This window comes from Paramormyrops kingsleyae, chromosome 7, assembly GCF_048594095.1.
Source record: "Paramormyrops kingsleyae isolate MSU_618 chromosome 7, PKINGS_0.4, whole genome shotgun sequence".
In the NCBI taxonomy this organism is placed as follows: domain Eukaryota; kingdom Metazoa; phylum Chordata; class Actinopteri; order Osteoglossiformes; family Mormyridae; genus Paramormyrops; species Paramormyrops kingsleyae.
In genome coordinates this window covers 10029662-10053875 of record NC_132803.1, presented here as the reverse complement: position 1 = coordinate 10053875, position 24214 = coordinate 10029662, and the positions used below count along the sequence as shown (strand labels likewise).

Sequence of the window (24214 nt, the reverse complement as noted above, 5' to 3'; positions counted from 1 at the left end):
GAACAGGTTCCCTACCCCTGTCCTAATGTTATTTATCCTAATGTTATTCCATCCATCCATTTTCCAACCCGCTTATCCTTCTGGCTCGCGGGGCCCCCGTCCGGAGCCTATCCCGGAAGCTAAAGTTATTATTTATTTTTTTATCTTATTTTCTTCATTGTATTATTGTTTCCTTTCTATCTTATTGTGGCCACCTACACCGGGACCTGAGTACCTCATTTCATCCCCTTCATGTACAACACATTCTGGAATGACAATAAAACACACTTTATCTTTTATATAAAAACCTTTGCTGCCACAGTAAAAGTGGACATGCAAAGCGAGATCCTCCATCCTACAGCAAATATTCAGCTATTAGGGACCAACTTAGATTGTAGATTAATTCACAGGGTTTTAGGTCATGAGTCATACGGGCCAGTTTATGATGCATATATACTTAGAACACTGCAGTACTTGGAATGAAGGACTGATCACATGGTGGATAAGAGTCCAGGGCAATAGAGATGAGGGGAACCAATGATTGAGTGATTCACTTTCAGATGAAGACCGTGGGGGCTGTGACCAACCTCTGGGGTTGATGAGCAGAGCAGCCAGCTTGAACATGGCTTGGGTGTAGGCCTGAGGCTTCTCCTCCGCCAGGGCCTCGTCCATCTGCCGGATCACCAGTCTGCTGAGGTCCGGGGAGCTGCGCATGGCCTCCGAGAAGTGGATCATGCCCGCCACCTGTGAGCAAGGCAGTCAGTGTTCTTTGGAAGCCCGTTAAAGGACATGCAGGGATGAACGGCGGGGCCCCCATCCATACCTCCCCCGCGTAGCGGTTGCGGAGATTCAGAGATGCCATGAAGCTGGAGTAGTCCTTCTTGATGCAAGTCGGCCTTTCGCTTAACTGAGTGCTCTGCGTGAAGAGGAGCAAAGCAACCATAGGAGAATCATTCAGGGAAATGCCAGGAACTGAAGAGTATAACGAACAGTAAAAATGCATCCACTGGTCACGCCCACTGGGATCAGACACACCAATGGGGAGTGATGAACATGCCCATTAACCACAGTCTGTGACTTACCCCCAGTGTGATGCTCTGCCGATTGTAGCCAGCGAATTGCAGGATGCTCTCCGTGGCCATGGCCAGGCCTGTGTGCTGAGATAGCCCCGAGACCCAGTTCTGGTGCTTGTTAAGGTACTCCTGTACGACAGAGAGACAACCACACAAGCCATTTCCACCCTATCTGCCATCTGCTCAAACCTGTCACTTACAAGAAGATCCAAACTTTGAACACCTCACACGCAGAGGGACCCAAATATATTAGTCCTCATAAACTGTATAGTAGCAGGTGGAGAACATATTCAGTTACGCTGAATGTGATTGGCTGAGTGGCCTGCTTCTTCTGTCTGCAGCGATTGGCTGACCTGAAGGTGAGACTTGGTGGCAGAAGGAGCCCACTTCATTGCCTCCCTTAGGATCTCCCCACAGCGGGCAGCAAAGTCCTTTACAATTCCCTAAAACAAGCAGAAATGTTATCACAGTAGTGTCAGGTTATGATACAGTTGTACAGCTCCTACTGGGCCTTCTGGTTGAGCAAGTCCAGATTCTGGACTACTATGCAAATTACATCTCCAGTAATAATGCCGCTTGATGGGTATAGAGCCACACCTCACTCCTGGCTGCTGGTAACAAAGACTCCACACGATATTCTGACACTTAATGATCACCCAGCCCACAAAGGTGTGAAGGAGATGTACAAATGGCACACGTTACCTCTCTGGCCTCCTGCGTGTCTGGCGCAGTGATCCTGTGCGGCGTATCTGGGATGTCATAGTAGGGCTGGTCCTTGTGAATGTCCTAAGCGTGGAGAATCGTAAGCCGTCAGCCTACCAGCATGCTACGGCCTCCTATGTCTCATGAGCGCCACATGCTGAGGCACTCCCTGCAGGACACTCCCTAACGGGTACCAGCACGTGGCCGGTGATCAGCCTCATCAGACATGACACGTACAGAGCTGAGGGACAGAGACAGCGTCTGCAGAATGTCCAGCATGGTCTTCAGGACGCGGCCGCTCCACAGAAGGTGGGGAAAACTGACGGGGAGAGAAGATGGCAGAAGAGACAAGAGCAACATCTCTCAGATACTACTCACTGAAATTTGTAAATATTTAGATTATCTTGAAACCTATTAGTAAACATCATTTAAGTATGGAATTAAATTAATGTGTTTCATGGAACAGTCAGGCAATTCAGTACAATCTGAAAAAATCTGAACGTCTGAGAAAAGGCTGGATGAATGCTGAATGACTCAGGGGCTCTGTATGTACACATGGGGCTCTGAGTGTCCCTCTGTGTGCACCTGATTGTGTGCTAGAGGCACACTGGCATCGCATGACTTAATTGGCTCGCTCACGTTTCAGCCAAGCCAGACAGGTACTTGTCGGCCACCCGGCGGATCCTCTTGTGGGTGTGGTTGAAGTTGACCAATAAAAATTGGGCATGGCGCTCCAACTCCTCCTCATGCTCTTTGGTCTTGGGCTGAAGGAAGATGATGACAGAGGGTCACCGCTTCCTTAGAGAGATCCCAGCTCTGTTTTCACACTCCCTTCTTGTGAGAAGACTCACCTTTTCTACCATCATCTGTAGGAAGACCTCAAAGACCTTGTCACCCACGGCAACCACACATTGCATCATCCCTGGGGCAAATATGTGGAAAGGAGGGTGTTAGATACGTTGATGACATCTAAAGACTTGACAACAAATAGCTGATTAACTATTAACTGACTGTTCTAACCAACCAAATGTTAGCGCAAGATCATGTTCTGCTTCAAGATCAGACACACTGAGCAGATCCATTTCAAGTGCTTACGGAGCCCCGAAAAGAGCATTAGAAACCACAACACAAATCAATACAGCAGAGTAACCTTAAACCCCAAAGCCTCTGGAGCATCAGAAGATGTGGATACGAAGGGTGAACAGACACTGAAAGCAGCAGCCCCACCGGCAGCCTGGCCGCCTGCCTCCGCCTACCTGACTTGTCTTTCTGGATGGCCTTGTCCTCGAAGTAGCGAAACATCACCTGGAAGCGGTCCAGATCCCACGAGTGCAGCACCCTGGGGGGAAGGGGGGGGGGCATAGGAGAGCAGCTGCTGGGGTGTGTGATGCTGCAGCTGGCCTGCAAGCTGGTCTATCACCTCATCCTGTGGTGACCCCCCCCCCCCCCAGGGCGGTTTTTCAATGGCACTTCAAATTTGTTTATTTCTATTCCTTATTATTTATTTCCTTGATGTTCTTTTACAGACTGTGTGCCATCTAGGTTTTTTTTGCCGTTTGTTTACCACAATGTTTACCTATCTGCACTGTGTGTCTATACACTTTGTCTTGTTTTGCACTACATGTGTGTTTGTATACACTTTCCCTTCCTCGCTGCTGTATGCTCAAGAATTTTCCCCTGGCATCAATAAAGTTTATCATATTGCATCACATGTCAAAACAATCAATTCTTCACATTTACTGTAAATGCTTCTTCCTTGCTCTACCATCTGGGCCAGATTTACTGCATCCTGGTGTCACAGACCAAAACACACTCAACGAACGAGGCCAGTTCTCTAGCTACTACAGATTTACCTCAATATTTGCACCCAATAGTGGGTAAATCAGCAGAGAGGCGGCAGCCAGTCCTCACCTCATGTACTCCAGCCGGTAGACAGACAGAAGGTAGGTGGACATTGCAAAGTCCAGCTTGTTGACTAGGGCCACTACTTCAGGGGGCGGGTCAAGCAGGTTGATGATGGTGCTCCTCAAGTCATTCAGCTCTGCCTGGTAGGGGATTCCCTGTTTACATGCACTCAGCACATCCTCCTCAACCAATAATCTGAACAAGTCACTCCCCAACCATCACCTGACCAATGAAAATTCATAAATGAACCTAGATCAGCGTTTCCCAGTCAGGTCCTCCGGTACCTACAGTCGGTCCATATTTTTGCTCACTCCGAGCTCCCTGCAGGGGAACATGGACTGTGGATCCCTGAGGACTGGATTGGTAAACACTGACCTAGATGACCAGGCTATTTGACCAGGCTCTTAGTTCAGCTTAACACTCTATTAACGCTACTGCATTTCTGTCCTGTAATGGCACCTTATGATCCTAATTTATCTGTAATTTGTTTTATTTTCCAGTTTATGAAACACTGCTTTAAACTATCCATGACAGAGTTATGACAGACCAGGGAAGGTAAGGGATTCGAGACGTCTTCCACATACCGGGGTGACTGTGTCGTTCTTCAGCGCTGAGTTGTACTGCAGCTCTGAGCGCAGCGGCTCCCCACTGGGGAAGGTCAGCAGTGGGGACTTGGTGGCGATCTCACATACCCCTTCGTACCACTCCTGTGGCCAAAGGCCTGTGAGCAGGGGACAGGGAGTCCTATTTACCACCCAAACCATTTAACCATAATGAAACACAACCCCCCAGCATTAGCAATCATAATATACACCAGCCAGCCAGGACCCATCTCATCCTGAGAATATCTCTGCAGCTTCTCCAGCAGCACCTTAAATGGGTCAAGAAGGAGCATTTTAGAGAAACCAGGCTATGTGTTGTACTGCTTATGGGAATTTTACTTAGACAAAAATGTTCTGGGGGCAGAATGAAAAATGATTGGTTATCTCTCTGAACCAATCAGATTGTAAAGGAGATGTTTCCAAGCAACTACAAGAGGTAGGACCAAGATATCTGAGTCATTGTTCCCGCCTCCTCTAGGTGCTTGGACCCACCTCCACTACAATCTGATTGGTGATCACTCTGAACCAATCATTGTTTTCTGGCCTCAGAACAAGTAAAATTCCCATGAACGGTTAAACACTGGCTCACATCTCATATCATAAACCCTGTTTTGATTAATCAGAGTGTAAAAATATGAAGAAAATTCTTTACCTTTATGCCCCCCCCCCCATATACCTGAAGTCTCCTCAGCGAAGCCCAACACCACAGAGTACAGCCAAAAGTCCCGAAACAGCTTCTGCAGGCGAGGCTTCGCCTCCTTGATGGCCGGCAGCCGGCGGGTCAGCTGGGGGGTGGAGACAAAAACGAAGCCGCAAACAGACGTGGGCTTCGACACAGTCGGCAAGCGTGTTCGCACCTTTCGACGGGCCATATTTGCACTCGTTAAGGGGTAGGAAATGCATCTTAACACATTTTCAAGGGCAAAACCAGCCTCGAGTTAAGCGGCAGGGAGCCTAAAATTAGACAAGCTTTCTTGTCAGAAACTTCCCTAAACCAATATTGCCGCGGCTTCCATAAAATTACTGTCATGATTACATAAAACAACAAGGAACCATTTCTTACCACAGCGATGACTGGAATAAGGACACCGAGGTTGCCAGCGCTGCTTGAAGCCTGAAAAGAAAAATCATCAGATCCTCACCGGAGACCAATAATGGCCAAGTGCCAAGCCAATATTTTATCCATTGTAAGGCTGACTGTCTGGACAAAAGGCATCAGAATCCCCTCAGTTATAAACAATGGGGCTGAACCTTCAGTGAGCTGTTTATAAACACCTACAGGAAGAACTACTTTCAAAACAAGGTCAAAACAAGACTGACCACATGGACCAGAACCTACACCAAGATTTACTGCCGGTACCAGGGCTTGCGGTGAAGCTAACCACTTGGACCGAGTGTTGTGGGTTAGTCACATGGGGCACACCTTGAGGGCCGGACCCTTCTCACTGGCCCGTTCGCTGGCTCGCTTGCCCTCCAGGCCCAGCTGCACGAATAGCTCCAGCAAGTTGACGAGCAGCTCATCCACCATCTGCTCCCCCTGCAGGTTGGCAGCGATGTTGGCCAGGGCGTTGATAACAGCCAGGGAGCAGTGCCTGCAGGAAAAGCCACCCCATCACTCTCTTAAGGAGGCCACCGACAGAGCTGTTTACGCAAGTAATAGCTACTGGAAGCAAGACAACAGTGAGCATTTCCTGTGCGACTATACTCCCACCAGGCTGCATTGCGACCTCAGCAGATGCATTACTCCGAAAAAAGAGCAGATTTTCAAAAACCAGGTCATCCAAAACATATTTATATCTACAATAAAATAATTATTTCTCCTTTCTTGAACACGAGGACATAACTTTGGGTTGAGCACTGTCGGGGTTGAGGTCTCCACGCATTTAAGGGGGTCCAGGTGGTTGTATTGGCTGGTTTTGATTATTGGGGGGATTACAACCCCCCCCCCCAATTTCCCCTGAAATTTACACCCATGCTTGAAGATGTACCCCCAGCTGTCATATGATATGTTAAAGGGTATCCAGAAGTATCGAGGAAAATGTATCAGTTTGAGTTTCTATGTAAATGCCCGTCTCACTGTCTAAATTTCACCATTGCCCTACTGGTGTGCCACCCCTTTTTAGTCACCTGTATCCATGGTCTCTGTAGTCTTTTGTGGAGTACACCATCGAGCTGGCTTTGACGCTGATCTGCTGAAATAAGTTCCATACTTCCTGGTATATATATTGCTGAAAAACAAACAAACAGAAAGCAGACTAATTAAATGAGAATGTGAGTTTTTAGGTAACTGCATCGATCATCTGTGAAGAGCTATTGATCTGAGCGGTCTATCGCCGATTGCCAGACTAAACCAAGCTGTTATCAAAAGCTCTCTCATCCACCTTGGAAGAATCAAGGACATATAAAGTACTAAAGAAAGCCAGGAGACCATCAGTAGCTCTAAGCTCTAATCCTTGACCCCTTGGCTCAGGGTTCCTGAGTAACTTGGGTTCCCTGAGTAACTGGGGTACCCATGAGTATCTGGGGTTCCCTGAATTTCTGGGGTACTCATGAGTATCTGGGGTACCTCTGATTATCTAGGATACCCAAGAGTATCTGGGGCTCCATGAGAATCTGGGGTCCCCGGAGTATCTAGGATACTCATGAGTACCATGGGTTCCCTGAGTATCTGGGATACCCCTGATTATCTAGGATACCCAAGAGTATCTGAGGCTCCATGAGAATCTGGGGTTCCCGGAGTATCTAGGATACTCATGAGTATCTTGTGTTCCCTGAGTTTTTGGGCTACCCACATTGCCCGTGATGACCATGCAGCCTAGTTGGTCCACAATGAGCACGTCCAGCTGGGATGGAGGCTGACAGAACTTCTGCTGCAGGACTTGCAGGATGGGCTCCATCACACGAGGCGTGTCCCGCAGCGCCACCGCAATGTGGCCCAGTGCCCGGATGGTGTGGTCCGGGATCAAGTGGGCGTCCCTTAAGATTACACATCATCATCATCATCATCATCGCCATCACAGCTCATGTCATTATCAGCTGAAATACCAACTATCACCTCCCTTGCCAAAAAATCCTGTCTGCACACCCAATCTTCAACTGGACACCATACTTCTCTCCACATGATAAGGAGAGCATAACCAGAGAGCTGCTCACTTCTCATTCTCCTGAGAGATGTACAGCCGGTTAGAGAGGGTGGCCAGGAATGCCTCCACAATCACAGGGTCCATGGTCAGACCTGCCTTCAGGCACCTGTAGATGAGCACAACATGACCACTGCTATGTTCAGACATCATCTGCAAGGTTCGAAGATCAACTAGACTTCTGTAGCCCCAAGTATTTTCAGAGTTTTGTTGAAATTTTCAATACACTGCAGCTGTATCTCAGCATGCCCTGTAATGCTACGTGCTAGCTGTATCTCAGCATGCTCTGTAATGCTACGTGCTAGCTGTATCTCAGCATGCTCTGTAATGCTACGTGCTAGCTGTATCTCAGCATGCTCTGTAATGCTACGTGCTAGCTGTATCTCCGCATGCCCTGTAATGCTACGTGCTAGCTGTATCTCAGCATGCCCTGTAATGCTACGTGCTAGCTGTATCTCAGCATGCTCTGTAATGCCAAGCGCTAGCTGTATCTCCGCATGCTCTGTAATGCTACATGCTACCTGTATCTTAGCATGTTAGTAGCTAGCGGACATACTAGCAAGGCACCTTGTACCAAAGAGTAAGGACCAAGTGCTTGAGCCTGTGGTTGACTCGCCTGCATATGTTGTCGATGGAGATGTCCCTCAGCTGCTCATACATGGAGGGCTGGCCCTTCTTGCTGGACACGCTGAGCATGGACTGGGAGTGCTCATTGGTTACACTGATCCTCAGCTCCCCGGGCCCTGGTCGCAAGAACCCAAAAGACGCTCCATGTTCCCACGTCTCTCAGTTTCTCACTCAGTAAGTGCTAATCAGATCCCATGCAAACTAGGATTTGTGTCAATGACAAATTAACAGTTTTGTGTCTATGCATTATTCAGTTCTAACCATGTAAACCAGTATAATACATATCTGTTGACTGCAGGCACCTCTTGATGTTTATGTTCCTCCCTCATCTTCATCCCTTTGCACATGGTCTGATTAACGACACAACTTTGGACACCTTTCGAGTTTTCAGAGACTTACTTGTGCCATACCCACCTGTGCTGTACTGGCTGTGGTATTTATAGAGCTTGACCAGGACAGGTGAAGGCACCACCAGGAAGTCTCGAAGGGACATGGTGACAGAATGGGCCACCACAGGGAAGCGCTCGCAAAGATGCCCCAGACCCTATCAGAGAGCAGAGCCAGTAGATGTGTATTGGGACACTAATAGACTACCCTTTAAGACAGTATAGGCAACACTGGGACACTAGCACACTGCCCTTTAAAGTACGATATGTAGCATTGGGACACTAGCACACTGCCTTTTAAGGCAGTATAGGTAGCATTGGGACACTAGCTCACTGCCCTTTAAGGCAGTATAGGTAGCATTGAGACACTAGCTCACTGCCCTTTAAGGCAGTATAGGTAGCATTGGGACACTAGCACACTGCCCTTTAAGGCAGTATAGGTAGCATTGGGACACTAGCTCACTGCCCTTTAAGGCAGTATAGGTAGCATTGAGACACTAGCTCACTGCCCTTTAAGGCAGTATAGGTAGCATTGGGACACTAGCACACTGCCCTTTAAGGCAGTATAGGTAGCATTGGGACACTAGCTCACTGCCCTTTAAGGCAGTATAGGTAGCATTGAGACACTAGCTCACTGCCCTTTAAGGCAGTATAGGTAGCATTGGGACACTAGCACACTGCCCTTTAAGGCAGTATAGGTAGCATTGGGACACTAGCACACTGCCCTTTAAGGCAGTATAGGTAGCATTGGGACACTAGCACACTGCCCTTTAAGGCAGTATAGGTAGCATTGGGACACTAGCACACTGCCCTTTAAGGCAGTATAGGTAGCATTGGGACACTACCACACTGCCCTTTAAGGCAGTATAGGTAGCATTGGGACACTACCACACTTCCTTTTTATGGCTACCCACCTGCAGGCAGCATATAAGCAGTGGCATGTGTGCCATGATGACTGTGCTGGACGTCTTGGACTGCAGCTTTTCTGACAGCTTTGTGCAGAGGGTCTCAGCCCCTGGAAATAAACGAAAGGTTGGAGACCATGTGACAAGGGCCCTCCATGAGGCATCATGTAACTGCAGAGGGGGCCCTCATACCTTGTTCCTCAGTGACGGCCCACACCATGAGGTCCACACAGGCGGCGCTGGCCTGGCAGCGCAGCTTCAGCGGGCTGAACTGAGCGTTGAGACGCTCAGTGTCATGCAGTATCTTCTGCAGTTCTGCTTGGTTACTGCTGAACTGCTCCAGCACGAAGTCATGCACTTCCTTCACGAAGGAGGTGGGCAGGTCTGCCGGGGATGTGGTTAAGGGGGTGTCAGGTACCCACACTGACACATCGGGCCTACAAGCCATTAGTCGCTTTCCTTCAGTATTTAGAGCGGCAAATGGGGGTAGGAAATGCATCAACACATTTTCAAGGGCAAAACCAGCCTCGAGTTAAGCGGCAGGGAGCTTCACTTCACAGTGAAGCGCCGATCAACATCAAACATTACCAAGGTGAAGATACTCAAAAGCCTGACGATGGCTTCTGATGGAAGATGCCAATCAGAGAGATGTTCAGAGAGGAGACTCTGTGAGATTAGCTCATCCAGAGCTGAGGTGGGACTCACTACTGTAAATCAGCTAACCGCTGCATTTTGAATGAGTTACGTTTCCAGTGTTCCACCGCCCTCCCAGCTCCCCGAGACGGCAGAACGGGATGTGGATGCTTACGGAGGGAACTCACCTTTCACGTAATACAGGGAGTCCCTCAACATTTTAAACATGGCCACATACATGGAGTCACTGAAGGTCCTGTAGAACAGGTCTATACCTGGGTTTTCCTACAGTAAAAAACGTTTAAAGGATGAGATGAGTTTCTCCACAAATCCTGAGGTTTTTGTTGTCTTTATGAGAGCCTGTACAGTGCTCACCTCCAAGACCTCAACCATGGCTGCATCCAGACTTTTGAGGAAAGTCTCTGCGACACATTGTTCAACCTGAAAGAGTCATCAAAATAAAAATCAGTTCTGAGATGCTAACTACTTACATCAAAGAATACTTTCAGAAAATATTCTTGTCTTCCGAACATATATTTTAAAAAAATTAGCATGTATGACAGCTCCTGAATTTCTCATGGTCTCACTGCAGGTGCATAAAACACGGAGTTTTCAGTCCCTGTAACACACAGGGGATAAAATGTGGGGCACTTTGCCGCTTATAGTTAGACAGTTAGCAACCTTAATACGGAGAGGGGATCTTAATTACAGTCCTTCGTTCGTAATGGCAATTACTTCAATTAAGTGTTCGGCAGGATGGATAAAGTAGTACAGCCAGCAGGCTGGGGTTCAGATGCCCAGGCTGGAGGGGTGAGGCCTGGGGGGGGGGGGGGGCAATGTGGGCTCACCATGCAGAGCAGCTGCTTCAGCAAGTCCAGCGGTACGTGGAACTCCCAGCTCTGGCTGCCCACAAACAGCGGTGAGGCAGAGAAGCTGGAACTGATGGTTGAGAAGTAGTAGTCGGGGTCCATGGTGGTGCCGTCGGGGATGTCGGGGGCTGGGGGGGGTGAGAAGCACGGTCAGCACCCACTGTCCGCACCACCCGCCCCAGGCCTGAGCTATGAGTACCCTGAGCAGATAGTCGGGTGGGACACCTTCGAAGTAACGGGCGGATGAGTCCCCCGGGGAGGTTGGGGCATGACCGCCGCGATCCGGACTGGCCTGCGACACAAAGAGCATGAGGCTTAGGGAATAGCATGTGAGCAAGGCTGCGAGACGCAGGGTGCGGGGGAGCTTTCAAAGTCATATTCGGCCTAAAAGCACATAATGTTCTGCAGCACAACTCCCAGAATGCCTGACATCTGACAGACTGAAAAACGTTACAGTTAACAGAGCAGAAATAGGACAGAGTCACTTTGTGACTCATTTAAGGGTGTGAGCTTAACAGCGCCCCCTGGTGGAGGCGTCAGAAGCAGCGGCACCTACCTGCTGAGAGGCAGAGGCGCTGCCGACTTTGCGTCGGGCCACGTCGCCCTGATAGGTAGTAAGCAGGGAGCTGGGCAGTATGGGACGGAAGTCGTTAAAAGAGCGGCGGCGGGTGGTGTCGGGGTTATCACCCCCGCGCACCACAGGGGATGGTATGGTCCGTGGGAACAGCTTAGACAGCAGAGACTCTGAGGAGTTGCTGTATCGACCAAATGCGCGGACGACCCCCAGCAGGCTGGGCACCGTGTATCTGCACAGGTACTCTGGGAAAGGGGTGAAATTTCAGTAACCGTGCCCATCATTTCGGAGGCACATGGTGGAAGGACATGTTACAAATGTACCCACAGTAATACCTTTATCGTGATCCTCTGGCATCTGACAGATCCCCAGCAGGATTCGCATGAGGTCCATCACAACTTCTATAATCTGGAATAAAGTGCCTGAGCAGATGAGCTGCCCACGTTTTCCTCCTTTCCCATTTATCCAGCTGGATAGCAATTACATATTAAGGGTACAACAGCCGATCCCTTCGTGGGATCTGACCCCGTTCCTTCAGCATGAGCATTGGGATTAGTCTGGCTTATCCTTCCACGAGAATAACCTGATGAGTTTCTGCGCAGCTCCGTTACATAACGCACGCTTCCTAAATCCCCAGGAAAGCCAGGCTTGACGTGAACATGGTGGTAAACGTTCCACATGGCGCCCCTTTTCAAACAACCACTCCCCCCCCCGGCACCAACCCTCGTTAAGGACTGACCTGTCCCCGCAGTGCCACATCTCTCTGTGCCACGTCTGACAGCAAGGTCACCAGGCAGAAGCAGAAATTCTCGGCGACAGGGAGGGTTGCTGAGCAGCAGGACGAGGGAGAGCCGTGTGTTCAAGACAGGGGCGTTGTTAGGCCTATTTATTAAGACCCCTTTAATGTTTTTAGCCCCCCCCCCCCCCCCCCCCAAGAAACATACACTATTTTAAATAATGTGAGCCATTCCCACCAGACCCCCCTAATAAGGGCTAACCACCCACCAGACCCCCCTAATAAGGGCTAACCACCCCCCACCCCCCTGCTTACATACATCTCTAGTGATGCCCCTGGTTCAAAACGTACCTGTGTGACTCAGTCTACATTCCACAGCTAAAGAAACACCATTAATATGCATTTCTGAAGCAATCCCAGTAAAGCTGCCACCTCAGACTGTGTAAAATTCTGTGTAAAAAAGATGTAAAATTCTGAACTAGAGATTATTGTGCCTTAGATTTCCATACCTCTCCCCCTGCTCTGGGTGCTGTCCTCTATCCATTGTACCCGGGGCAGTCCCCTCAGCAGACCCAGCAGATAGGGAACAATTACATCTTTGTGCTGCGGGGAAATAAAAACGCCAAAGTGGGACATCTTGGCACCATGGCAGTTCGATCGAGCCTAGATCAGGAGCCGCCAGCTCACCTGCAGGTCGGACTCCACCAGGAAGATGCCAAGTCCGATGACGGCGACCCGGCGCCGCTCGTCCAGCTGGAAAACCCCTCGCTGGTCCACGGGACACATGCATTGCAGCTTCTGCACCTGCTCGTCGTTCGGATTATAATGCAACTGCTAGTAAACATCAACCGCTAGGAAAAGCGAAACTTTTCCCCCAATGTTTCCTTTAAATCGACAAACACGTGGATAGCCCTGTTCCACCCCCGTCCCCCCAGGACAAAATCCATGCCCTGACAGCAGTTATTCTGCACCACATAGTAACACCCAGTCGACTAGTGAAGTTTCACTGGTGTCAGCCAGCGGGTCAGCCGCTCGCCTTTGCACGCAAGATCGATCACGGCCATCTCAAAATTATTTAAATACCGATTTTTAAGGGGAAAATGATCACGTATTTGCAGCGGCTTTAAGGTACTTTAATAAAAACAACTAGGCTACCCAAATCCCCCAAGAGCGCCGCTTCAGAAAGTGGATCAGCACCCCGCCGGCAAACTGATTCCGAACCAGATCAGGCCTTGCAAATTGCAATACATTTAATCACATTTGATTCTTGACACCTATAAAAGTAAGAGAACCGAAACCGGGTCCTTTCATTGCCCCGGTCTGGGGAAAAGCGAGCTTGTCTAGCTGTCTATAACTATGGCGATGACATCTGCTTAACTAAATCCGAGCAAGAGCCGGTGCAGTTAAAATCCCGACAAGAAATGCAAATATAATTGAACTACCCAGCAATTTACACACACCTACCTTTTCAAGGGCAGCCGGCCGGTTCGCTGCCAGGGATCGAGCCAGCGACAAAACGGTATTAAAATAAAACCGGGTCGTTCCGCCTCCTCTCACCGACATCTTTTTTCCTCCATCCAACGAGGGTAAAAACGACGGAGCCGAAGGTGGACGTGCCAGGGCACGATGTGGCGCAAGGCTCTGCTGCGGCCGGCGGACTGACGGCGAGCCCCGCCTCCACCCCCCAGGGCCGAAATGCGCCGTTAAATTACCTCCGATCGGGTTTTTTCCTTCTCCGCGGCGATGATGCACTGGCCACGACCAGCTTAAAATATCAGCAAATCCCCTTCGTTACTGGGAACCATCTGTCTCCTACAGTTTGGATTTTCCCTTCGAGAAATAAAAAACACGGCATATTTTCTTCGGTTAATATCATACAGCTAACACATTTAAATCTGCTTTTATCAAATCTGTTTTACCTATAGGCTAATCTGCTGTACTGTTTTAAATACTTTTAAATGGGAAAGCAACCCGATTCTTACTTTAGCTAAATTATCGAGTCCGTTCTAATTAATTGTTATAGCCTATTATTAATTTTTTGGTATATTTTGGAACGTCACCCATGTAAGTCGTTGCGAAGATGACGGATGTTTTGTATATCGAAATGGTTTTATGGAACTATGACACATTTTGACTCATTTCCATAAATGACTCGAAGCGTTAAAATTATGCACATTAAATAAATGTCATGCATATGAAAATACAATAAATGGCTATCAATGACACAATCTAACCGTAATTCTAGACGCAAGGGTGCCCTTTAGTTCAACGATAGTCCATTAATTGCGCTCGTTTTATCCACAAACAAAATTAAATCAGGCAAAATTGAATCTTAACGTATTTAAAGATAAGTGATATAATCGTTAGGTGCACCTGTTACCCTTAGGCTATCATAGTCCGTTAAATCTGCATGCTATAGTTCTCCAGTTTAAAAGAATACGGCGGATAGGTTAGTTGCATTTTTCATAGTCAGACAACTTTTCAGCAAAAATCCAATACTGTAGATTTTAACAATGAAAAATTAATTCAAAGAACGCCTATATCAATACGAGCGACTTCTTAAATTTATGGTAGGAGAAACACACTAGCAAACACATCAGGTGGAATATTTCAGAATAATCGTCCTTCTGGCACTTTCAGTAAGTGAAGCGCAAATAAATGAATAAACGCCATATATCCATCCAGTTAAAAGAGGATCATGCCACTGTCACAAGAAAAAAATATACATCAGCACATCAGTTTTATTTCTTTGGTCTTTCCATCCATCCATCCATCCATCCATCATCTAATCGCTTATTGTGGACAGGGTTCCAGGGGTCTGGAGCCTGTCCCAGGCAGCACAGGGCACAAGGCAGGGGAACATCCTAAATGGGGTGTCAGTCCATCTCTGGGCACATACACACACACTATGGGGAGATCGGAGGTGCCAGTTACCTTAACTAAATGTCCCTGGACTGCGGAGTTCCAAAAGTCAGGCCACCTGACATGCCGAAAGGCGAGGAAGAGGTACAACCCAAAGTGCTGCACTCATTTTATTCATTAAAATGTAGCTGTGCTTACTATTTACTGACTAAACATTTTTAGCTAAAAATAAATAAACCTGGATATGCCAGAGGCTTAATTCTCATTAGAATAACATGAAATCGCAGCATCAGAATGATATTTTACGTTGAGTTTTTATTGCGGTGCAAAAAGCACAGCCTAAGGCCGATGTCACTTTGACATTAACAGAACGTTTCCTAGATGTGTCCCTCGGGGAAGCGGCAGCTCCCAGATGCTCCACGCTGCCGTCACGCTTCAGTGCGTCTTCCAAACCATGTCGAGGAGCCTGACCACCTGACCGTAGACCACAAACACTACAGCGACATTCATAGACACACGAGCCAGGCGTGGAACGGTCCCCTTGTAAAATCTATAAAGAGAAGAACATTTAGCAGACAAAAAAAATGCAACTTCCACAATGCTACCCTGTAGGGTGGCCCTGTGTGAAGACCAGGACAGATCAGATCTTACTGAGAAGACCAGAACAGATCAGATCTTACTCACAACAGACAGATGTCAGGACAACTTCTGTCCTAATGATTTTGAGAAGAGGATCAATGGCTTCCTATTCTTGGTGGTCACCATTACCAATGACCTTGCCTAGATGCAACACACCTCGACGTTCATCCAGATGCTACAATGACATCTTAACTTTCTCAAATTCTCAGATAACTGAGGAGAGCTTTAGCCACCTCATACCCAGGGACTTACTATGCTTTTCCGGTTTGTCCCTTTCTTTCAGTTTGTTATACAGCTTTATATGCATGTAAATGGTCTGCAAAGTTTTAAGGCCCAAACTAAACACAAAAGGGAGTAACTATCACTACAGAAACCACTCTTCTTTAATCTGCTTGAAATGCCTCGCAGGAATTCCATCCCTTACTTCTGTGACATGGTGAGGTCACCTCGTAACACAATCCTTATTGGCCGCGTGCCTGCAAGGATCTGCCTGCAGACTGCAAGACAGTGGTGGAACATGTAGGTCAAGCTGACCGATCAGGCAGGCTGGCCAATCAGAGCACACTGTGCTCATCAAGGGTGGGACTTAAACCTCTATCACAGTGTTTCAGATGGAGGGTGAATAGACATGTATAGCATGTGAAAAATAATGTGCTTTTGGAACACTGAAGCATGTAAATCTATTGTAGTAGATCCCAAAAATAAAATTATTGATAGTGAAAATTAGTAAAATAGGGCGCCTTTAATGTACTTTGGTTACTATGATGTTTTAATTTGTTTGTTTTGGATGCATCATCCATGTTTTACAAACACTTGGGCGAGAAGCGTGCATAACACTAAACGCTTATACGATGACCACAAGAGGGTGCTGTTTTGTGTTCTTGTGTCCAAGAACTAGTTTGCCCATCATGAAATTACACTTGTCTTTGCATTTTTCTTTAGCACGCGCACAAATTAGCCAACTTTTTTGCATATTTCATGATCCATCCTGAAACAGTTTGTTTCTTATCGATCAAGTAAAGCAGAGACTGGGGATTTTATCACTTGTACACACTGCGTGTTTTTCCTCTAGTACTTACGCCAGTGGTCCTTCATATCTCATGCTCTTCACTGCACAGTCAAGGGTGCTTTTGTACTTAGATGCTTCCAGACTCTGTCAAGGAAGAAGCATATGAGGATGCAGCAGATACGTGGAAAAGCGATTACTAAACTTCTGATCAGAAGATGCAGAAACGAGGTTGATGATATTTCCCACAGCAAATTCATCCACCAAAGTTCATTAGATAAATATAAGGCTAACCAGGCATATGACATTTCACCAGTGACTTTCAGTCTTGATCACATCCAGAGGGGTGTTTCCAAACACGCTTAATTGCAAACACGGCCATGATTCCGAACACCGCAGTGAGCAGCGGGGTGATTATTTGGGATTATCGCCTAAATGAGGGCAAGAATCTGGTTTCAACCAAGGCGCCTACCCGGATCTGCAGTGGGTAACGAGCTGTAAGTTAAGCATAAAATATGTGTTGCTTGCGCGTTTCTGATGCTTGCTTGAATATTCAGTTTGCGCATATTGCGGCCTTGTTTTCTACGGCCATGAATTTTCTCTCAAGTCACCAGCAGAGGGCAGAACGCATGTATATTGATTGAACCGCTATTAAACTACGGATACAATTTTCAAAAAATACATAGTAAAGTAAATGACACTGAACCCGATACTGAATGATATAATTCAATGATACTGAATTGCAATACAATTTAATGTATTAATTCTATGTGATGTTTGGATTGAATAAGATTGGTGTAGTTATTTACATTACCTATCAGATGGATACTGACCTCTGTACCTGGTTTCTAAGAGCTGTCATAACAAAGAATCGGATAGCCTGGTTTGATCCTTGTTTTAAAACAGTGGCCGCGAGACCCTGATACGTTCCCCGGAACCCTGAAAGAAATGAACACAATGAAATGTGTGTCACCGGCACCAATTAACACACATCACCCCCATAAATCCACCTGGGGGCAGAATATGTACATTTATAAGCATATGTATAACTACGTCTATCAATCCACGCATCCACCTTCCAGGCCATCATCCAGTACAGTGTTGTGTTGTTAGCAGTTACAGTATCTATCATGTTCTTTCCTCACCTTGACTTCTAATGATTTCTTTAACACCTTGGAAGAAACCTCTGTACTTTGGTTTGCAGGAACACTGGTCGTGGATGAATTTTACATTGAAAATATATGGCAAGTTATTGGAAAATTGAAACACAAAAATTGAGATTTCCACCCATTTAAGGGAGTCCAGGGGGGTGTATTGACTGGTTTTGATTATTGGGGGGAGTTACAACCCCCTGCCCCCCTATTGTTTATGCCCATGGTCTTGAATATGTAGTATTTTGGTTTAAAATCGAGATATTTAATGCTAGACTATCTGAGCTTAATGGGAATAAGTCAGCTAAAGGAATTCCTGAAAACACGACGGCGTGAATCCCTCGCTTCTTATGACGAGAAGTGCAGCTAAGCTGCTGGAGATGCACTGACAAGCTGGGGCTCACATTCAGCGTCTCCATGGAGCAAACCTCCAGCACGGCCTCGGCCACGCCCACCCCCAGCCCACAGAGCAGCCCCCTCCTGCTGTCCAGCCGGCCCGACTCGTCCCGCATCTTGCTGCTCAGGAACTCGAAGACTCCGAACCTAGAGCACACGGCGGGATTCAGCGCCTCTGACCATCTGTGGATATAACTCATCTGCAGCGTTTGCATCACAGAGCGGATGTTTGGCCGTTTCAGACCTGCGTTTTACCACAGCTGTGAGAAGGCAGCACCCACCTGAGACCCCAGTAAAGGCCCCTCACCCCGTGGATCCGCCTTGTCTGCTGTACGCAGTGCACTGTATGGGAAGGCGAGGCAGGGGCACGCTCAGGCCTTGTCACTGTACGCAGTGCACTGCATGGGAAGGCGAGGCAGGGTCACGCTCAGGCCTTGTCACTGTACGCAGTGCACTGTATGGGAAGGCGAGGCAGGGTCACGCTCAGGCCTTGTCAGTGTGGCAGTGTGGCCCTGACGGTCCCATCAGCCTTGCTACATGTGGCTACTGAGCAGGGGTGTTGGAGGGGATCAGCACTGTATAGGGGGCCCTTAAAAACTGAAAATAACTTTCCTACAAATTTGCTCTGTAAATTTTACTATGCCCCCCCCCCCCCCCCCGGCAAATTCTGTCTACCCATTTTCTCAGATTGAAATGGATTGAAATTTTAACGAAGCTTTAAGGGAAAAATGGCCTTGAATTAAAGAAACAATGACTTGAATTATTTTATGATAATTATCAATATTGTTTTATAGGGAAAAAAATGAATGATAAAATATCACCCAGCCGTACATACACCTACATTTAGTTTTGTATCAAAATATCAGTGACTAAAACGAGACTAAAATATTTGGACTTTTTATTGACAAAAACAAGACTATAATTAACCCTTTAGTGCATTGCCCCTATGGTATGTAATATGCATACAATGTATTAGTTAATAACTGTGAGAGATAAAGTTATTCTGAAAATTCAAGGGGTGTGCATTGTCCCCCAGAGTCCCCTGATGAAAGCACACTTCATATGACATGGCTGTCCCATTCGGTTTCAGAGCTATTAACCCTTTAGTGTGTTGCCCCATTGTACTTTAAATGGATGCAATACAATAATTAATAACTATTACAGACAAAAACAATCTGAAAATCCAAGGGGTGTGCATTGTTCCCTGTAGTCCACTGATCAAAGCACACGTAACTAGATGTGTGCCTGTCTTATCTAGTTTTAAAGTTATTAACCCATTCATGTATTATCCCATTGCACATTATACGGATTCATTCGAACATTCAAAAATTAATAAAAATTCGTACGTAAAGCAATCTGGGAAGCATCAGTCGCCATGAGCCCAAAATGCTAAACCAGCATGTCATTACAGCTAACAGCACCTATAATATTAGCTATTCACACGATTTTGCACAAATCACGAAATGGTTTGAAGCTCAAAAATAATCGTTGTGCATCGTTGTCTGTGTACTCGACAACACGATTTTGTCATTAAAAACGTCCCACCTTACTTCCGTGAAAAGTTATTAAAGCTAGAAAACTGAATATCGAATATGAGGCTAATTTAACCGCGGTAGGACTATCCAGCATCGAAAGCGCAAAGTATTGATCGGGGGGTGCTGAAGGAGGACCAGTGTGTGTGTGTGTGTATGTGTGGTTTCTGCTGCGGTACATGCAAGCGTCATATCTCACTCAAACAGAAGACTTTTGTTAAGGTGGCACTGCGCTGCCTCATACTTATGTAGGAGGGAGGACGTGATATCAAACTTAAGGCAGACTAAATCAAGACTTCCGGTCGCTGCTCGTGCGGTCGACCGGCTGGTTAGTGGAGCGACGTTTGTATCGTATTTTATCGTTTTTGTTGGTTTGTTTTTGTTTTTCTGTATGCTTCTGTACAGTATTGCACAAACTGCTTTGCACTTTAAACGGGGTTGCTTCTTTTTTTGAGTTTCTCTCTTATTTTTCCATACCTTTTTCTCAATATTCACGGAGTGCTCTCTTTGTTCTAATCGCGCTCACGTTACCAGGCTGCTTGTTACTCCGGACACTATTTTTATTTTTATTATTTATTTTTTAAAACCTATTATTTTATTTATTATTATTATTATTCCCGGAACATACCCCAGCATGAATATCTGTGAGATTTGTGCATTTTTATGGACAATAGCATGCACGCATTGGCTGCTTATCCGTGAGTGTGCGTCTGCTATTGGAATCAATTCTCCCGATGGATCGCGGCTTATCTACCACAGAGATCGCTTAATTCAGCTTGGACTTCAGACTCAACACTCCACAAACACGGTCAGCTTTCCAGAGGAAATTCTCCGCGAGAACTCCTCCAGCCAGCATAAATCAACACACAAAAAGGTAACCAGAAGAGGGAAGAAAAAGGGAGGCGTTAAAGCCAGGCTTAAAAGGGAAACCTTTAAACAGCGTGCGCTTCCGTCCATCATCCTGGCTAACGTTCGATCTCTCCGCAAAAAAACGGATGAGCTGCAAGCTAGCGTCAATCATATGCATGAATACAGAACTGCTTCTATCCTGGCATTTACTGAAACGTGGTTAAACGACAACGACAACGATGGCATGCTACACATTGATGGCTTCACCCCCCCGGTACGTCTGGACCGTGTCAGTGAGCTCTCCGGTAAACATCACGGAGGAGGCGTGTGTCTCTATGTTAATTCACGCTGGTGCTCCACAGTCGTAGTGAGGGAAAAACTGTGCACCACAAACATCGAGCTTCTGGCTGTCTCCCTCCGCCCTTTCTATCTCCCCAGAGAATTTCCACAACTTTTCCTCATTTTGGCCTATATCCACCCCAAAGCCAACGCCGCCACTGCTACAGAGCACATCGTCAACACTCTAAATCAATTTGAGCAGTTATCACCGGACTCCCCCAAACTCATTTTGGGAGACTTCAATCACTGTTCGCTTGACAAGTCCCTCAAAGGATTCTATCAGTACATCACATGTACCACCCGCATGGGGAAAATTCTGGACAAATGCTATGGTTCAGTCCAGAATGCATACAGATCTATACCCCTTCCCCCTCTCGGCTCGGCTGATCATCATACAATCCTGCTCGCCCCAGCATACACACCGATCATCAAAAGGGCAAAGAAGGTTGTTAAAAACATCAAACAGTGGACAGCAGAAAGCATCCAAACCCTACAAGGATGCTTTGAATCAACAGACTGGGACAATCTCCTTTCTTCTTCCAACAATGTTCATGAGCAGGCAGACACAGTCTCATCATACATCTCCTTCTGTGTTGACAACATCATCCCATCAAAAGCAGTCACCATCTTTCCCAACAATAAACCTTGGATCACCAAAGAGCTCAAGGAAATACTAAACAAAAAGAAAAGGATTTTCTTTACTGGCTCTGAATCAGACAAGAAGGAAATCAACAGAGAAGTCAAGCAAGCAATTAAAACAGCAAAACTGAAGTATAAAAACAAAGTGGAGCAGAATTTTTTAGAGGGAAACCTTCGCTCTGCTTGGCAGGGACTGAAAACCATGGCCTCTGTGAACACAGCTGTCTCCAGTCCCAGAACCATCCATGTGGAAGGCAGCAGCGACACATCACTCCCTGATGACCTCAACTCCTTTTACACCAGGTTTGAGTCAGACAACTCCACTCAGCTCCAGAGTTTAAGATCCTCACTTAAATCAGACAACTCTGCATTCACCTTCAACACTCTGGATGTAGTTAATGCCCTTAAGAGGACTACAGAGAGAAGCGCACCCGGCCCTGACCACATCTGCAGCCGAGTCCTGCGGCACTGTGCTCAGCAACTAGGTGGCGTATTCCAGACCTTGTTCCAGAGCTCTATGGACAGCGGCATAGTACCCCGCCTCTGGAAACATTCCACAGTTATCCCCATTCCCAAAAAAAGTATAACCAAAGCTCTGAATGATCTTCGGCCCGTGGCTCTCACCTCTCTAGTGATGAAAGCCATGGAGAGGGTCGTAAAACAGCACATCTTCAGAACAACTAACCCGCATATGGACCCTCTTCAATTTGCATATCGCACAGACAGAGGTGTTGAAGATGCAAAATCATTCATTATAGACACCATGCATAAACATCTGGAGCAGCCTAACTCATCAGTTAGACTCTTGTTTGCTGACTTTTCCTCAGCTTTCAACACTCTACAACCCCACATCCTGGCTGCTAAACTCTCATTCAACTTTCATCTGGACAATCAGTTAATCCTGTGGATATTGGACTTTCTGACCAACAGATCACAGAGAGTTCTGGTAAACAATACTCTCTCTGACCTTCGTTATACCTCTACCGGGTCACCCCAAGGATGCGTGCTGTCTCCTCTGCTCTTCATCTTATACACGGATGACTGCAGAACCACACAGCCCAACTGCCATCTGGTGAAGTACGCTGACGACACAGTCCTCCTGACTCTGCTGTCAGGCCCCTCACACAACCATGGTCAGGCTCTGCAGAAGTTTGTGGACTGGTGTGACACCTCATGTCTGGAACTAAACGTCAGTAAAACCAAGGAGATGGTGGTGACTTACACCAACAAACAGAGGGACCTGGCTGCGGCAGTTACCACCTTCATCCATGGTAAACCAGTGGAGCTAGTCCAGGAGTATAAATATCTGGGCACCATCTTTGACCATCTGCTGAAATTCTCCTCCAACACAGAGGAGATTCTCAGGAAGTGTCATCAGCGGCAATACCTCCTTAGGAAACTGAATTCCTTTGGAGTCAGGAAAGACATTTTACGGTCCTTTTACTACTCCTTCATAGAGAATGTCATCTCATTCTCCATCATCTGCTGGTTCCATTCCACCAGCACGCAGCACAGAAATTGGCTACAGAGCACTGTCAACGTGTGTTCTAAGATTATTGGTCTGCCCTTGAGATCCTTATCACACATCTGTGACCAGCAGACACACAGGCTAGCACTCAAAATCATTAAAGACCCATCACACCCGCTGAACACTGCCTTTGAGTGGCTCCCCTCCAAACGCCGGCTCCGTTGTCCTGGTTGCAGGACACAGAGGAGGAGGGCCACCTTTGTTCCTAAAGCTGTCCTTCTTTTGAACTCCTGACACCCTCCCAAACCCACCATTATCACCTCACACTCCCATCTGCCCCTCCCCCCTACAATCCAGACCTCCTCAGATCTGAGTCTCTCACTTCCCCCCCCCCCCCCCCCCCCACTTTCTCCATCATGCATACTATTGCCTCTGTACTTTTACTCATTATTATGTTCATAGTTTATTGTGTGTGTGTGTGTCTGTGTGTCATCGGTTGCGTTTAATGTTACTACTGTTATTTGTGTGCGTTGCTCCTCTATGCCTTTTAAATTGCCCCTCGGGGACAAATAAAGTTTTTTGAAATTGAAATTGAAATTGAAATTGAAAATTAAGCTTGATTAATCCCCTAGGCTCTGAGAGGCGGTGACACTGTGTAGCAGCTTAAGCCGCGCTGTTCTGACGCTATCAATTTCATTTACCAGTATGTACGGGTGATACGATCAAACACATGTCACTGATAAGCAGACTGACATCGACATACATTATCACTTTTTGCAGTCTTAAAGAACACCAGTGGCTCTACTTATGCGGTGAAAAGTTATACATTTGAATTACCGTATGAATAAACGTTGTTTCACTTCTGTCACACACCTGTATCAAATAAATAGCAATAAAGAAATCGTTATCTGCCTTGACTGCTTCACAAGATATGGGACACCGAGGTGTCATTTAAGAATAACTTCATGTCATGCACAGATTAGTTTGTATTTTTGGAAACGGTAATAAACAGTGTGCTGCACAACTAGTTTTCTTGCAAAAAAAAAAAACATTTTTACGGTAGAAATGGCTCCTGTTTTAGTGGAAACAGAAATTCTATAAATAATTACTTGAGCGCGAGACCACTCAGCCTGTCGCCATATCACCGCCTGAAGCTGGTCAACCCGCCACTGCTACAGAGCTCACTGCTGTCCCACTGCGCA

General features: G+C 46.8%; 1 protein-coding gene and 1 pseudogene across 5 annotated transcripts in view; both read right to left on the bottom strand.

The window, feature by feature from the left end:
* LOC111842230 (phosphatidylinositol 4-kinase alpha-like) overlaps nucleotides 1-14497 on the bottom strand; it is a 28365-nt gene extending 13868 nt beyond the window's left edge. For 4 of the 5 annotated variants that reach the window (XR_002837854.2, XM_023808643.2, XM_023808644.2 and 1 more), the window contains exons 1-31: nucleotides 13596-13827; nucleotides 12819-12935; nucleotides 12641-12734; nucleotides 12135-12223; nucleotides 11731-11803; nucleotides 11378-11640; nucleotides 11047-11113; nucleotides 10801-10949; nucleotides 10328-10393; nucleotides 10141-10237; nucleotides 9512-9703; nucleotides 9329-9429; nucleotides 8443-8572; nucleotides 8018-8144; nucleotides 7415-7510; nucleotides 7054-7237; nucleotides 6389-6489; nucleotides 5685-5853; nucleotides 5325-5375; nucleotides 4938-5046; nucleotides 4244-4380; nucleotides 3666-3799; nucleotides 3011-3093; nucleotides 2606-2676; nucleotides 2394-2518; nucleotides 1992-2073; nucleotides 1755-1838; nucleotides 1406-1495; nucleotides 1062-1181; nucleotides 803-895; nucleotides 567-723 (exon numbers count right to left, since the gene is read on the bottom strand). Coding sequence is in view for 4 of the 5 variants with exons in the window: in XM_023808643.2 (XP_023664411.2) it covers nucleotides 567-723; nucleotides 803-895; nucleotides 1062-1181; nucleotides 1406-1495; nucleotides 1755-1838; nucleotides 1992-2073; nucleotides 2394-2518; nucleotides 2606-2676; nucleotides 3011-3093; nucleotides 3666-3799; nucleotides 4244-4380; nucleotides 4938-5046; nucleotides 5325-5375; nucleotides 5685-5853; nucleotides 6389-6489; nucleotides 7054-7237; nucleotides 7415-7510; nucleotides 8018-8144; nucleotides 8443-8572; nucleotides 9329-9429; nucleotides 9512-9703; nucleotides 10141-10237; nucleotides 10328-10393; nucleotides 10801-10949; nucleotides 11047-11113; nucleotides 11378-11640; nucleotides 11731-11803; nucleotides 12135-12223; nucleotides 12641-12734; nucleotides 12819-12935; nucleotides 13596-13694 (3550 nt within the window). In the remaining variant the exon portion in view is untranslated. The other variant, XM_072714242.1, reaches the window with a different exon arrangement.
* Nucleotides 14498-14917: 420 nt separating this feature from the next.
* Nucleotides 14918-18400, bottom strand: LOC111842100 (tricarboxylate transport protein B, mitochondrial-like; annotated as a pseudogene).
* Nucleotides 18401-24214: the final 5814 nt, after the last annotated feature.